The following is a 16,258-nucleotide window of genomic DNA, read 5'->3' as shown; positions in this document are numbered from 1 at the left end:
TTCAAATGAGGCAGTTTTCTCTTCCATCCTGCCAGGGATCAGCAGCAGGGGCACTGAGAACACTGGAGAGACAGGCTCCCTGCTTTCAGTTCCAGTGCTTGGACCCTGGCATGGCCCACAGCAGCATTTGCAGGGAAAGTCCTGCTAGCCCCAGGCTTAAATGCCTGCAGGATTAGGGTTCAAGGGAATTTCCAGAGCCTCCAAGATCATGACCAGGATGTCAGGAGCTACTTCCTTCCGCTGGTCTAGTATTGCTTTGCAACAAACAACTTTTAAGTCTGAGGCATAAATGTGACTCTTGCCTCTGATTTAATCACACAGACTCCTGGATCATCAGTTTATTGCAGACAATCAAAATGGTAGAACATACGCTTTGTGCAGGTGTCAGTAACTACACAAGTTGCCAGGCAGTGGAGAATCAAGCCCATAAAGTCTGTGCCGGTACTTTTCAGTTTATATTTTTCAGGCTTCTGCTAGCAGCTTTCTTATTTCAGAAAAGTGATAACTAGTGCCTTATAAAGAAGCAGTGCCACAGATTGAAAACTCAGATCCATCCTTTAATAATCCCCTTTGGATGCTTTAAACAAATCTGTAAAGGAAATTATATCTGCTCAGTGTCCAAGATAGACTTCTGTTTGGTGAGTTGCTCTAACATGGACTAGACTAGTGATGTCACAACTATAGTGCATGCAGGGGAAAGCACAAATTGCTATAAAGCTATCTGTGACTTCATTGAAATAAAGGGGAGGGGAATAGTGAGTTTAAAATTACATACATGTGGAAAGCCTATATTAGTTTTCCTATATGGGACATTTAGCACAACTCTACAGTTAGGTTTTTTTTTTAAGGGGTATTTACAGGTCACCTCTAATAATGATTTAACAATCGGAAGAAATTTACTGTTTAAACATTAAACCGTTAGGTTACATATTAAACAGTAACATGTACTAATTGTAAATATTAGAATTGTTATTGTGTTGTATTTTTATTTATGTAAGGACCACAGAGAGCATGGGATGGCTTTTATAAATCTAAAAATACCCCAAAACAATTAAATACATTTAAAACCAGAAGGAGGAAAGTAAGTATGGCTTTACAGTCTCTGGCTCACTCATAGAAACAGTGTGTAATTAAAAATATGTTATTTTTCACTACGACTAGCAGCCTAAAAATTGTTGATTTTAATTCTTTTACATGAACACAATTCACAGTTTATATCTCGGCACCTTGCGTCCTCTAGGCTTTCCTGTCCAGTCCTCAAGACTGTATCCTGGTGTCCTCTTCTTTGTGCAGCCCTCTCCCTCTTCTTTACTTCAGCGCTATAATTGTAGTAATCACTCTAGAGCTACTTCAGAGGGTAGGGGAGTTGGTTTGTGGGGACAAAGGGTCTATTAGTGGCGGGGTAACTTGGAGGTGGTGAGTGATCTATACAAACCTTCTCTGCCCTTGATTTTCCAAGGGAGAGGACATCTTCTGCCTGACACACAGTTCAGTCTGGCGCTGTCAACCAGAACAATTTCTTGGGTCTGTGGAACCCCTAAAAGGTACAGCTACACTGCAATAAAAGACCTGTGGCACAACCACAGTTGACCTGGCTCATGGGCTGCAGGGCTATAAAACTGCAGTGTAGACATTCAGGCTCGGGCTGGAGCCCAGGCCCTGAGACCCTCTTATTTTTCTGCCATAATCCCCAAATACGTAAGAGGTGGGAGCGGAGTCTGAGACTCCAGCCCTTGGGCAAAAGTTTGGAATGAAGCTACTGTGTAGTCACGGCCACTGCTCAGCTTGTGAAGGGGAATCCCAAGTGAGGATTTCAACTGTGCTTTACAAGTTGGGTGGAAAGAATTCCTTTGGGACTTACTGCTATGTTTATTACTGTACAATGGAGGATATGGAAAGGGCATGAAATAAGCAAGATAGAGAGCCTTTTCCAGATTGGGCTAAAAAAATAAGTTAGTTTGTCATTCCTATTACTATTTTCTTGAATTTAGAAATTTAAAAACCTATAGAAACCTTTGTGTTTCAACAAGAAGACTAAACATGGGGAAAATTCTGTGACTTTCATGTCCCTGTTTGCTGACTCACATAGCTTGTGCTTTGTACCCATTAAAAAAGCTTAATTTTGACCTTTCTCTTTCTTTTCCTGCTTTTCATTGTCTCCCTCTTTTGTGATATCAAAGTGCTCTTTGAAAATCAGTCTTCCAGAAAAAATGAGGTAATCAGCTTCACCACAGCCCCTAGGCTATATGAGAGGTAGACTCAAATGGGGTTTATTTAAATAAGTCCCTGCATTTACAGTGAAATCTTGAAGGGCCACGTAATGTCAGAGCAGGGCTAAAGATATTACACCTACTTTTTCCATGTTTGCTTGGTACAACTCTCAAGGCTGTCAGAATTAGCTGGCCATTTTCACTGCTAATGTGTCACAAAGAGAAATGGGCCCCTGATGAACAAGCACCTTTGCAGTTGTCTCCCATCCATTTTCCTCCTAACAGTCAGTGACAAGTGTCACCGTGCCTCAGTGGGTTACAGCTGAGAATGCCAAATTCAGGACAAACTGCTGAGAAATAGGGCAGATACACCTCAAACTGGTGGTTATTCTAGCATTAGATTATCCCAAGCCAGAAACAAAAGTGAATTTCTGTATCACCCCATTGGCTAACAGAAAGTCAAAGATGGAGTCTCCTTGGACATTCCAGCCCTTGTCTCACCATCAAGACACTGAACTCTATGATGAATGGTTACGGAAAATTTCAACCAATATAGGCCTCTTCTAATCCCAAGAGATCAGCCACGCAGCCAGGTCAATATATAACCTAGATTTTACCCAATAATCATGCTGATGCCAATTCTTTTGTGACTAAAACTTAAGGTCTAAATATAAAAGAAAAGAAGGAGAGTTAATAAGAGTTAAAAGATCATATAAATACAAATAATTGCCAACTCTTCATATTAGGCTTGTAGCAGTGATGGAATAGACTTCTGGCTTGTAAAATTTCTCTGGTAACTTCCAAAAGATTGGAAGGTCCTCAATCCATAGTTCAAAATGCTCCTTTTAGTTGTAAAACCACAGTCCAGAGAATCAGGACAGGAAAGAGGCAAAATAGAGATATCTATGGGGTCTTTTATATCCTTTGCCATGTAACAGAACGACACTAGCCGTCACCTTCAGTCCCCAACTAAAACTTCTCCAGTGCATCATCAAGGATCTACAACCTATCCTGAAAGACGACCCATCACTTCACAGATCTTGGGAGACAGGCCAATCCTTGCTTACAGACAGACCCCCAACCTGAAGCAAATACTCGCTGGCAACCACACGCCACACAACAAAAATACTAACCCAGGAACCTATCCTTGCAACAAAGCCCGTTGACAACTGTGTCCACATATCTATTCAGGGGACACCATCATAGGGCCTAATCACATCAGCCACACTATCAGAGGCTCGATCACCTGCACATCTACCAATGTGATATATGCCATCATGTGCCAGCAATGCTCCTCTACCATGTACATTGGCCAAACTGGACAGTCTCTACGAAAAAGAATAAATGGACACAAATCAGACGTCAAGAATTATAACATTCAGAAACCAGTCGGAGAACACTTCAATCTCTCTGGTCACTCGATTACAGACCTAAAAGTTGCAATATTACAACAAAAAAACCTTCAAAAACAGACTCCAACGAGAGATTGCTGAATTGGAATTAATTTGCAAACTGGACACCATTAACTTAGGCTTGAATAAAGACTGGGAGTGAGTGGGTCATTACACAAAGTAAAACCATCTCCCCATGTTTATTTCCCCCCCTACTGTTCCTCACACGTTCTTGTCTTGTCTGATGGAAATGGCCCATCTTGATTATCACTACAAAAGGTGTTGTTGTTTTTTTCTCCTCTCCTGCTGGTAACAGCTCACCTTAACTGATCACTCTCCTTACAGTGTGTATGATAAACCCATTGTTTCATGTTCTCTGTGTATATATATCTTCCTACTGTATTTTCCACTGCATGCATCCGATGAAGTGGGTTTTAGTCCATGAAAGCTTATGCTCAAATACATTTGTTAGTCTGTAAGGTACCACAAGTACTTTTTTTTGGAAATTTACTGTGTCTGTTTGTGGAAAGTTACTGGCCTAAGATGGAGTCCAGGGTCACATGAGCATATTGCATGTCCTGACCTGGCTTGATAACTCACAGGGGGTAGCCATTGCCATATTCTTGCCAATGCATTCTCAGGAAGAGCTATCTGGAAGGAATGAGTTTCTTCTATGCCCCAGTGTGAGAGCTAAATGTTCTTGATGGGCCATCAACATATAGCTGTCTGGGCTTAATGTAAATTTTCTGTGGTGGGTGTTCCCCAGGAATACAACATATATGTATCAGAGTAGCAGCCGTGTTAGTCTGTATTCGCAAAAAGAAAAGGAGTACTTGTGGCACCTTAGAGACTAACAAATTTATTAGAGCATAAGCTTTCGTGAGCTACAGCTCACTTCATCGGATGCATTTGGTGGAAAAAACAGAGGAGAGATTTATATACACACACACAGAGAACATGAAACAATGGGTTTATCATACACACTGTAAGGCGAGTGATCACTTAAGATAAGCCATCACCAGCAGCAGGGGCGGGAAAGGACATATATATATGTATGATGCTAGTACATAGCCAATATTCATAACTTTAGATACAAAAATGATACGTGCATATAAACAGGATAATCATACTTAACAGATCATAACTTTTCCATTGACACCTTACATGCCATACTTTGTACAAGATTTGTTGCAATTGTATAACAGTGGCAATATCAATAATATAAATGGTCATATTCAATCATACAGCATCACAACAGGTAACCCATCTTTTCTTCCATAATGCCACCTTTAAGTCACCATAGGCCCTAGGGCTCACTACGATCCCTAAGATGTAAAACTAAAACTGCTCTGAAAATATCATATACTCCTGAGGATTCAATCTACCATGGAAAGTAAATGGGAATTTATGTGTGGGAAGAATTTCAGGATTGGGTTTTTATTCCTCACCATTATTGTTACCTTGCGTGACAGGATGCATTTGGTGGAAAAAACAGAGGAGAGATTTATATACACACACACAGAGAACATGAAACAATGGGTTTATCATACACACTGTAAGGAGAGTGATCACTTAAGATAAGCCATCACCAGCAGCAGGGGGGGAAAGGACATATATATGTATGATGCCAGTACATAGCCAATATTCATAACTTTAGATACAAAAATGATACGTGCATATAAACAGGATAATCATACTTAGCAAATCATAACTTTTCCATTGACACCTTACATGCCATACTTTGTACAAGATTTGTTGCAATTGTATAACAGTGGCAATATCAATAATATAAATGGTCATATTCAATCATACAGCATCACAACAGGTAACCCATCTTTTCTTCCATAATACCACCTTTAAGTCACCATAGGCCCTAGGGCTCACTACGATCCCTAAGATGTAAAACTAAACTGCTCTGAAAATATCATATACTCCTGAGGATTCAATCTACCATGGAAAGTAAATGGGATTTATGTGTGTGGAAGAATTTCAGGATTGGGTTTTTATTCCTCACCATTATTGTTACCTTGCGTGACAGGATGTTTTACTTTGACAAAAATTGTGGCAGTTTATTCATTGTTAGCAGCACTTTGCCTTTTTACAGAAAAAATGGATAAATATGAATCTGAGCATTTAATATGATGTTAACTATACCTGTTTTTTATTTATATATGGCTGGAGTGCCTCTTTTAACCATTTAGAATAGTATCTGCATTGGTCTTCCTGTGTTAGAGCTGTTCAGTTAGTTCACGAGCAAAGTTCTGAGATGCAGTCATGGCAGGAATTTCCCTCAGTGGTAGGTCATAGTAACACTAAATACAAATACAAAGCCAAAAACCAAAATGACATTTTATTCTATTTGAAATAAAATTTTTCATCTGACAGTTCTTGCTGGAGATAGAATTATTTGTTGGAATTGACATTTCTCTGCAAAAATAATTCAATTTTGATTAAACTATATTTTTCAGTGGAAAGATTTTTCAGTACAAATTTTTTTTGATCAGATCTAATTTTCTAAGACCAATCTATATTGTGTTCCTAACATGTTCACATAAATATCTGAGAGTCTAAATGACCTTCTAACACTAGGGATCTGCCCCAGGAATTGGTTCTTGGCCTACAATATTTAACATCTTTCTCAGTCACCTGATAGAGTGATGGATTAGCCACTGGGCCAACGGACCTGTGCCCAGAGGCACCTGGCCAATTGGGGGCCTCCAGAAAATGCCCTGACCCACTCCGCCCACCCAGCGCTCCTCCTGGGAAGCAGGGTTGGGGCACGGGGGCTTGCTCTGCTCTGTCCGCCCAGCACTCCAGCCAGGGAGCAGCATCAGGGCGCAGGAGCTTGCCATGCTCTGCCTGCCCAGCGCTCCAGCTGGGTAGCGGGATTGGGATGCGGGGCCTTGCCCTGCTCTGCCCACCTGCCTGGTGCAGGGGATAGGCGGAGCAGGGCAGGCCACTGTGCCTCAACCCTGCTCCCCAGCAGAAGCGCCAGTGGAGGGGGGAGCTACCACAGGCGGAAGGGGTCGGGAGGGACCCCCTCAAAATCCTAGTCTGCTCCTGACCTGATTTCTCCACATAAATCCTCACTGTTAAAGTTTGCAGATGACACAAAATTGTGGGAGTTGGAAAACGATAAAGAGGACAGGTCAGTGATATAGAGCAGTCTGGATCTCTTGGTAAACTGCGTGCAAGCAAACATGCATTTTAATATGACCAAATGTAAATATATACATCTAAGAATAATTTAATTAATGTAGGGCATACTTACAGGATGGGGGACTCTATCCTGGGAAGCAGTGATCTGAAAAAGACTTGGGATCATGGTGGATAACCAGCAGAACATGAGATCTCAGTGCAATACTGTGTCCAAAAAGGATACACAATCTTTGGATGTGTAAACCGGGGAATCCGAGTAGGAGTAGGGAGGTTCTGCTATCTCTGTAATTGGCACTGTTGTAACCACTGCTGGAATACTATGTCCAGTTCTGGTGTCCACAATTCAAGATAGATGTTGATAAATTGGAAAAGGTTCAGAGAACTGCCATGAGAATGACTGAAGGACTGGAAAACAAGCCTTTACAATGATGAGTTCAATCGATTTAGCTTAACAAAGAGATGGTTAAGAGATGTCTTGATTACAGACTATAAGTATCTACATGGGGAACAAATATTTGAGCTCTTCAATCTAGCACAGAAAGGTATAACAAATGGCTTGAAGCTGAGGTTAGACAAATGCAGAGTGGAATAAGTCGTACATTTTTAACAGTGAGGGTAATTAGCTTCCCCAAGGTCATAGTGGATTCACCATCACTGTCAACTTTAAATCAAGATTAGATGGTTTTTCTAAAGATATGCTCTAGTTGAAACAAAAATTATTTCAGGGAAGTTCTACAGTTTATGCTATGTGGGAGATTGGTCCCTTCTGGCATTGAATATTATATATATATATAAATAATGTACAGTCTTGATCAGCTAGATTTCAGTATTACACAACACAGAACCCACTAACAACATTCTGTGGCACTGGCCAAATATGAGTCACAGAATACTGTGTTCCCTGTTCAGTTGCCAAGGTGTACCTTGGAAAACTTCCATCCAAATACTGCCCCAGCCTAGTTTGTAAAATATGACATGAACAGAGGATATAGTGATGTGGCTGACGTAGTCCTGTGTTGTATTATAAGCTGTTCTATTCAAGCTCTATTCAAAATCAGAAATTTTGTGTAGTTCTCTTTTTTGGTACGGACTTTTGCAGTGGAAACTTGAAAATTTTCAATTTAGTGTGGAGCTAGAAGAAAATTGTGACTTGGAAAGTCAAACTTGGAAGGTTAGAGCTATGAAGATGACTTCATTTTCTTCAATTAAAATGAATAGGAAGCAAAGTAAGACAGGACAAAAGTCTTTAGTATGTCAGTATTACCTGTTTAGCTAGATACTAAATGCCTCACCAGTATTAACAAATTATCCTCCCTACAACTCAGTTGCTCTAAATTATGTTGTTTACCATTTGCTTTAAAAAGAAAGGAGTACTTGTGGCACCTTAGAGACTAACAAATTTATTTGAGCATAAGCTTTCGTGAGCTACAGCTCACTTCATCGGATGCATTCAGTGGAAATCCACTGCATGCATCCGATGAAGTAAGACTTTATTTTCCACTGCATGCATCCGATGAAGTGAACTGTAGCTCACGAAAGCTTATGCTCAAATAAATTTGTTAGTCTCTAAGGTGCCACAAGTCCTCCTTTTCTTTTTGCGGATACAGACTAACACGGCTGCTACTCTGAAACCTGTCATTTGATTTAAGGGGCCATTATGGGAACTGGGTGCTGTTGTGGTGCAAGGAATCTTATTCCCCAGGTAAACCTTATACAGTGGCAGTACGGACGGCAGTGGTGTAAAACTGCTAAGCTAGATTTATATCTCAGAAAGACTTGTCCCTGTCCTTACACATGGAGGTCATTCTCCTGGAGTGAGTACTGTGGCTTTGGGACCTATTTGTGCTGGAGCAGTGCAAAGTGGTACCAGTACAGGCTAGGAGTTACTGCTTTTGTTACTTAATAAGGAATGTTATTGACCATAACTCCATCTTAACTCAGTTTGTGATATTGGCTCTTCTTAAAAAATCTCCTGGAAATATGTTGTTTTTTCTTTCATATAAAGGGAGAGACATACCGGTTCGAAGAACGCTTTTTTTCTCTTTAGACTATACACAGATGATGAGATCCTCATGTAGCAATCTCTGCTTGTTGAAAATTCTAAAATCCACCATTGTAAATTCATATTATGGTGTTCAAGATGACTATATTTTTTTATTCTAGAAAAAGATGTGAGGAGATGGTGACATCAGTTATTTATATAAGGATTTTCTCTTTCCCTATCTCAACAAATTAATAACCTGAGAGGAAAATCCTTCCTCCTAGGCACTAGTCCAGATTTTGTTATCAAACACTTTGTATGTCAGCCATGGGGAAATCTTAGACTGGACTTTTTAGTTTTCTTAAAATAAACTTTGGCTACTTCTTTGTCTAGAAATTAGGTCCAACAATGTGGGAGATGATGTGAAAATTTTAAGAGTTTGAATAACGCATAGATTTTTAAAAAATATTTTTACAGTCTTAAACTGATATTCATGAATCTGGTAATGTAAAAAGTATTATTTATGTTTATCCAGAAAGATCTGCTTCTTTTATTTCTGTTTAGAAATGGTAAAAACCTGAACAACAAAGAAACTGTTATTCATCTAATGATTATGTGGCAAATTAGAATATAAAATACTAACAATGGGCCTGAACCTGCACTTTGACAAATAGAAAACCCCACTCGTGGTAGTAATTCCTATCCATACTCCTCACACTGCTGTTGGAGAAGTGGAGGCAGGCTTGTGATCCAGAAGAAAATGCTCTCTCCCCTTGCATGCGGTGCCTCCAGATCTGCAACTGGCTTATAGTTTATTATTCCAGGAATAACTGTCTCTTTATGTATTCTAATGCATTCAGTGATTAATGGGGCTTGACCTGCTAAACATTACAAAATCCACACAGGGGGCTGAATGAGGAGGAGAGGTGAAAGTAGAAATTTGTTTATATGGTTTTCTGTTGCTGTGACCTGATTAGGGAGCCGTAATCTTAGAGAATATGAATAAGTAGCATTTTGTTTTTATATAAAAGGGATGCTGCTGCTCATCTGTTTGTTCCTCCCAAGCAAGTCCCCTTCACATAGTTGTTTTCATGGTAGCAAAACTATTGTAGGGGGAAGAAGAGGTGTGAGTTCCATGGGCCCTACCCTGCAAGATGCTGACCATTTCAAGATGTGGGATGCTTTAAGGAGCTTAGAACAGTCAATGCCCATTAATTTAATTGGAACTGAGGACCTTGGCAAGAGGTACTCAGCACTTAGTAAGATTGGGCCAGTGGTGAGCAAGCCTGTGCAGGAGATGGATTTTACTTGTTATACTAGCCTGAATGCACACTGGAGCATAATTCTCCTTCTCACCCACTTTAACCCCACAGATTGATTCCAATAATGCTTATTTAGCTGTTTCCATCTTAATAATTAATTTACATATTTTATAATTTTATAATTTTGAAAAGGTATGGAAGTAGCTGATGGTAAAGAGAGGTGTCATGTTCTGTGTCTACTGGAGACAATGGACAGGGAACGCAGCAAAGGATTTAGGCTTAGATTGCAAACTTTTCCATGTGGGTGACAAAAGGGGGCGTAACGGAATCAGGGTGGTTGTTAGAGGAGAGTTGAAGAAGATGTTGTTTGAAAATTACTAGAGTAAGTGACAGACTGATGGCTGTATGAGTCCAAGTTAAAGAGTGAGTCATGTTTGTGGTATTAGCATATGCACCTCGACAAGGATGTGATGAGGAAGAAAAGAAGAGTCTCCTTCAAGACTGGCAGGCAATAGTGGACACAGCAACACCTGAGGGGCTGGGTGATCTGAATGCACACAACAGACAGAAACAGATGGTGCTGTGAAATGTGTTTAGGAAAATGCAGTCTATGCACTATAAATGAGGAAGGAAAAGTGCTACTAGACATTTGTATTGTCAGCCAATGGATGATAACTCATACATGGTTCCAAAAGAGAGTGAGTCATTTGTTTACATACACCAGTGGTGGAAACCAAAGCCAAATTGATATGATGTTGGTAAGGAAATCTCAGAGGAATTGAGTTATGGACTGCAAAGTGATACCTAGCAAGACAGTAGCACTGAACACAAACCTCTTGTGGCAAAAATTCCAGCAGAGTGTTGGACAAGGAGGGAACTAAGCTCAAAAGAATCAATATTAAAGTACGGGAGTTAAGGGGAAGTCCGGCAGAGATGTTTGTGCAAGCAGTACAGGATAAATGTTTGGCTGAAAAGGAGTGGAACCACTCAGAAGAACATGGATTGTGTGGTGGAAGAGGTTTATGGACAGTACAAATCGGGAAAAGGCAGGGAAGGAAAGGAGTAGTGCTGGATTGATGACGTGCAAGTAGCAATCTGAAAAAGAAAATGGTATGTAAAGAAAACTAAATGACTCCATTGAGAGTAAAGGAACATAAATACAAAGAAGCAAAGTGAGCTGCCAAGTAGGCAGTGAAGAAGGTCAAAGAGAGTGCCCTAGATGATTTGTATGCCAACCTTTAAACAACCCCTAGATGGCTGGCAAAAAGACTATAGCATTGCAAAAATAAGATGCAGAAGAAAGGAGGATGGTATTATAACACCATTTGTAAATGATGATCAGGGGAGACTGCTAGAAAACTCAGGAACAAGTGAAGTTGATGTGGAAAAAATACTTTGAGAGCCTCTTGAGGCTAACCCTTTTAGGGAAGAGTTGCCAACATGTGGTATAGCAGAGGAGATGAGAAACGCAGTCTAGGAAATGAAAAATGGTAAGGCAGTGACAAAGGACCTGGCAAAAGTCTTGGGTGAGAGAGGCATAAGATGGATGAGCAGAGTGGTTAAAGCTGCATGCCGAGACAAAAGAATTCTCAAAGACTGGTGCAAATTTATCTGGATCCCAATACAGAAGAAGGAAAGCGTCCATGAATGTGGAAACTACCAAGGGATAAAGCTATTGTTACATGAGATGAAGATACTTGGACACATCTTGGATGCTAGGATTAGGGCAATGGTGGAACCCCTCCTTGAACAAGAACAGTTTGGCTTTAGGAAAGGATGAGGAACTACAGAACCCATGTTTGTAGTTCAGCAAGGGATAGAGAAGCAGCTAGAGCACCAACAGGACAGCTTCTGGGCTTTTATAAATGTAGGAAACTCTCACAATAAAGCAGGATTGGAAATAAAGTAGACAGAAGAATTCTGACACCAGTGCTGGGGAAATATGCAGAGTCAGAGGATTTAATAACTATGGTGAATGCCCTGTATAGATCACCTAAAACAGTGATCCAAACATCTTTTGAAATGACAAGTCCCTTTGAAAGTCCGACTGCATCAGTGGTTGGTTCTAAGGCCACTGCTGTTTAACATATTGATGGACTATATAAGCAGGAAGATCCCAATGTGAAAAAGTGAGAAGCTGCTATATGCAGATGACACAGCAAGAAGGGCACCCTCAAAGAAGACGTAGCAGAAAGAGCAAGCCAGTGGTATGACCATCTAAACTGGCATGGTATGAAAATGAACATGAATAATATTGAGGACCTGTGAGTCATTTGAGGTGCCCCAGGGAAATGAACATAGAGATTAGTAAGTAGACTGACCAGTTCAAGCGCTTTAGCAACTGGGTCATGAAAGATGATGAGTCTGAACATGAGTGGGGAGTGCTGGAAGAGTGTGGAATAACATCTCAAGGTTTGTATATGACAAGCATATGCCACTGAGACTAAAAGCCCAACTGTATAGAACAATGTTGCACCCTGCAATGCTTATGGTGCAGAAGCATGGGCAATAAACAGATCATAGGTTCAATGCCTATGGGTGTTTTGAGATGAGATGTCTTTGCACCATAAGAGGAGTTACACGAAGAGACAGATTTCAGAATGAAAGTATTAGGATGGAAGTCAAAATCCATGATGTGGCTGACAAAATCTAGGAAGTCTGACTTCACTGGTTTGGACATAGGCAGAGGATGAATGAAGGGGACCTGGTGAAAATAGCATGGCAGGTGAGGGTGGTAGAAAGAGACCCTGAGGAAAGCCAAGGAAGCAATCGTTGGATTGCATCAAAGAAGATGGAAAACAAGTGAATTTTAGTGCTGCCTTGGACAGATGAAGATGGTGGATGCTTTCATGGAGGCAACCCCAGTTGATGGGATAAGCAGAAGAAACTAATTTATGTAGTATTCCATTCACCTTCACAAGCAGCTGTTTTGTTAAGCATCTCATCGCTATTATTTCCACAAAGATAGTTATACATATTACTTAAATAATATTACATCTTAAAGAACTTCCATAAAGACCAATGTGGAGTTAGAAAGAGCTTTATAGATGGCATAATGACTAATCACAATAATATTAAAAAACCCAAACATTTCCACAGAACAACTCTAGAACACGAAGTTCTAGAACACTTCTTATGGGATTAAATATTGTAACTTGACTTTGATTCTATCCTCTATAGGACTTAAAACTGATATCTGCTTTTTTGCCCTCAGGAACGTTGTGTCTGCTTGATCTTAGTGTAAATAAATAGTAGTTCTTCATACTTCATATTGAATCATAACAATTGAATCATAACAATTTGGTTTATAAGGCAATTTTCACCATGCCCCTTTTCATGGCCTTCAACTTGGGGGCCAAATCCTGATTGTCTCACTCAGATAGTCCTACTGACAAAATTGATCCCTGGTGTAACTTCAGTTAAATCAACGACTCCACTGAAGTCAGTTTGACTTCAATAGGATTACTGTATTTATGAGACTAAAGTGATTTGGCCTTTATGTTGGACTTTTTCCTTGAGAAAATCCTTTTCTTTATCAATAGGACAGAATATTAGCTAAAACTAGCAAGCAACTTGAGGGGAAACTGCCATAAAGCATACATGGATGGTTTAATATCTCTGAGGATATTTTTCATCTAGCTGTATTTCATAATTACTGGTTTCAGAGGGGTAGCTGTGTTAGTCTGTATCAGCAAAAAGAACGAGGAGTACTTGTGGCACCTTAGAGACTAACAAATTTATTTGAGCATAAGCTTTCATTTGTTAGTCTCTAAGGTGCCACAAGTACTCCTCGTTCTTCATAATTACTTTTTTTAGTTTAGCTCAACATATCATGTCCAGCAAAAATGAGCTGAGGTTTCTTTACATTTTGTAATACAAATTGTCTAATTTCCATAGAAAAGAGACTCTCCATATTAGTATGATCAGAGTGATACCTCTATATTCCTAAGGACTGTGTTGGTATTCCAAAAGCGCTTTTGTATCTCTCTTTTCTCTTGGAGCCAGAGAGATTCTGCTAAAGTCCTTTTAGCAGTTAGGTATTGCCCTCTACTGGTGAATACTCCCAGTTAACACGATTGAATGGTAGACCAATAAAGATAGTTATATTTTTATCTGAATAAATTCAGCTTCCTCTAACAAACTATGTTAAATTTTTTTTCTCTACAGCAAATGATGTAACTTCAAGATCATCAGTTGCAAAATCTTCAGTATCCATATCTGGTAAGAAAATCTCTTAACTGTAACATTCTGATTATTGCAAATTTATGACAGATAAGTGTCTGCCTCATGATAATTGAATTAATGCAAAGAAGCTACTGTGTAAATAAGTTACTATATTTCATCAGTCTAGTTTTATTTTTTCATAAGAATAAAATTGTCTGTTTGTTTAGAAGACAAACTCTTCTATTCTTAGTGGAATCACTCCAGTTTAGCACTAACTCTCTCAGGAATGGAATGATAGATTCAAGTTGCCTGGCCAATAGCCTTTGACAGCCCACTAAATAGTGAATAATTTGTGGGGGATGGAAGGGAAGGTGAAGACAACATGGAGATTTTCTCCCACCACACAAACGCAGCTGGTAGAAATACCAAAAACACTTTTCAAGATGTTCAGGAATATGTTCAGGGGATAAACATCATCCATAAAAATATTATTTATAGCAGAATGTGGGTGAATAAAATTGGTTCACAAGCACACAGCTCGCTGTTTACTGTTTAACACTATTGAAACTTTTTTGGCATCTATTACTTTTTAAATAGAAATAATTTTATATATGTATTATTTTTATTACAAAAGGCAGCCTTGCTGTGCAGAATTGGTCCCTATCTGCCACATTTCTAATTAATTGAATGTCCATGCTAAACAAAATGCTGTAGCTAAGGCCAAGGTGCAATTTCTATACTGATGCCTCATTTATTGGTTGCTCACAGAATATCCACTGTCCCACTGCCAGCTGAGACAATATCTATTAGCAATGTCCACCATTTCTAATCCCTGCTTTTGGGTTACTCAGTTGTTCTAGAAAATTAATTGTAATCATAAAGAATCCTGATAGTTGAAGGGCCATTTGTGCCAAGTAGTTAATTTCATGAGCAAGGAGTAAGGGGGTACTCTACAAGGGATTTTGTAAAATGGTAGGCCAAAATAAATTTATTTTCAAAATAATCTAACCTATGAAACAGAAGCCTTTTGTCCTCCTTTGTATCATGAAATAGGTTGCTTATGTCTTGTGTGCAATTCTCTCTTAATTGATGTAATCGTTATTCTTTAGTATATTTATCGTGTTTGTTTCTTTGATGACAATTGCCTTCTTAGCAACACTTTGAAAAACATAGTACTGGTCTCTTCTGACAGATTGACAAGCAGTTGTTGTATGGAACCCTTCGAAGTTGTCATTGAGGTGTCACATGGTACATCTGAGCTAGGTTGCCCTCTGAACACTATTTACTTCTACGCTATATTGTGTGGAAATACTTTTAAAATGTGTGTGTTCATGAATAAGCTTTTGCATACATCCCTGACTTTCCAAAAAAAACCCCAAACATTTCTGCATTTCTATTTCATGGCTTGTATTAATATAATTTTATTTTGTTTCATGTATATAGCTGAAGTATTTATTTACATCCTTTTTCATTTGTTATCAAACACATCTTACTTGAGGTACAATAATTAATTCATATTACATATAGTTTGCCACAGTCCAGTATAATTGGGAATCTTTTTTTCAAGAGAGTCACAGGACTAGACTGGCAGGACTAGACAGGTAGGGCTGCATTCAGCAATAAAATAGTGGTGAGGAAGTTAATTGCTACTGGCCAGACTCATCTCTCTCTTTTTATGAGTATTAAACAAAACCAAGGACAAAATTATCAAAAGAGCTCAGCTACTAACAACTTCAAGTCGGGCACTTAATCAGTGGCCAGGTGTCTAAAAGTGCTCAACATCTATTATTCTGAATGTCAGCTGCTGGGTATTGAATATTTTTGAAAAAGTGGCCATTTCTAGGTACTTAAATTGGATCTTGAGCTCTTGTAGTTCCGTCCTGAGTTATAGGTGATGAGCAATTGAAAATCTGGTCCCAGAGTCTCACAAAAAAATGAAAGCACTAATTTTATGCCTCTTCCCAAACCTTTTTCCCCTTTGGCAGAATCAGCTATTGGTATTTTTATCACCTACTCTATTAATGCTTCAGGCAAGATTTTATTAACATATCTGATATCTACATGTATCTACCCTATGTTTTACTTTTTATT

At 39.3% G+C, this 16,258-nt stretch overlaps 1 protein-coding gene across 1 annotated transcript in view; it reads left to right on the top strand.

The window, feature by feature from the left end:
* The window catches only part of ADGRG2 (adhesion G protein-coupled receptor G2), an 82,688-nt gene that overhangs the window by 8,228 nt on the left and 58,202 nt on the right, over nucleotides 1-16,258 (top strand). Inside the window, 1 exon segment of the mRNA XM_043504577.1 lies at nucleotides 14,171-14,224. Within this exon segment, the coding sequence (XP_043360512.1) occupies nucleotides 14,171-14,224 (54 nt within the window).

Source organism: Dermochelys coriacea, chromosome 1, assembly GCF_009764565.3.
Source record: "Dermochelys coriacea isolate rDerCor1 chromosome 1, rDerCor1.pri.v4, whole genome shotgun sequence".
NCBI classification, from domain to species: Eukaryota; Metazoa; Chordata; order Testudines; family Dermochelyidae; genus Dermochelys; species Dermochelys coriacea.
This window is presented reverse-complemented; position numbering and strand designations above follow the sequence as displayed.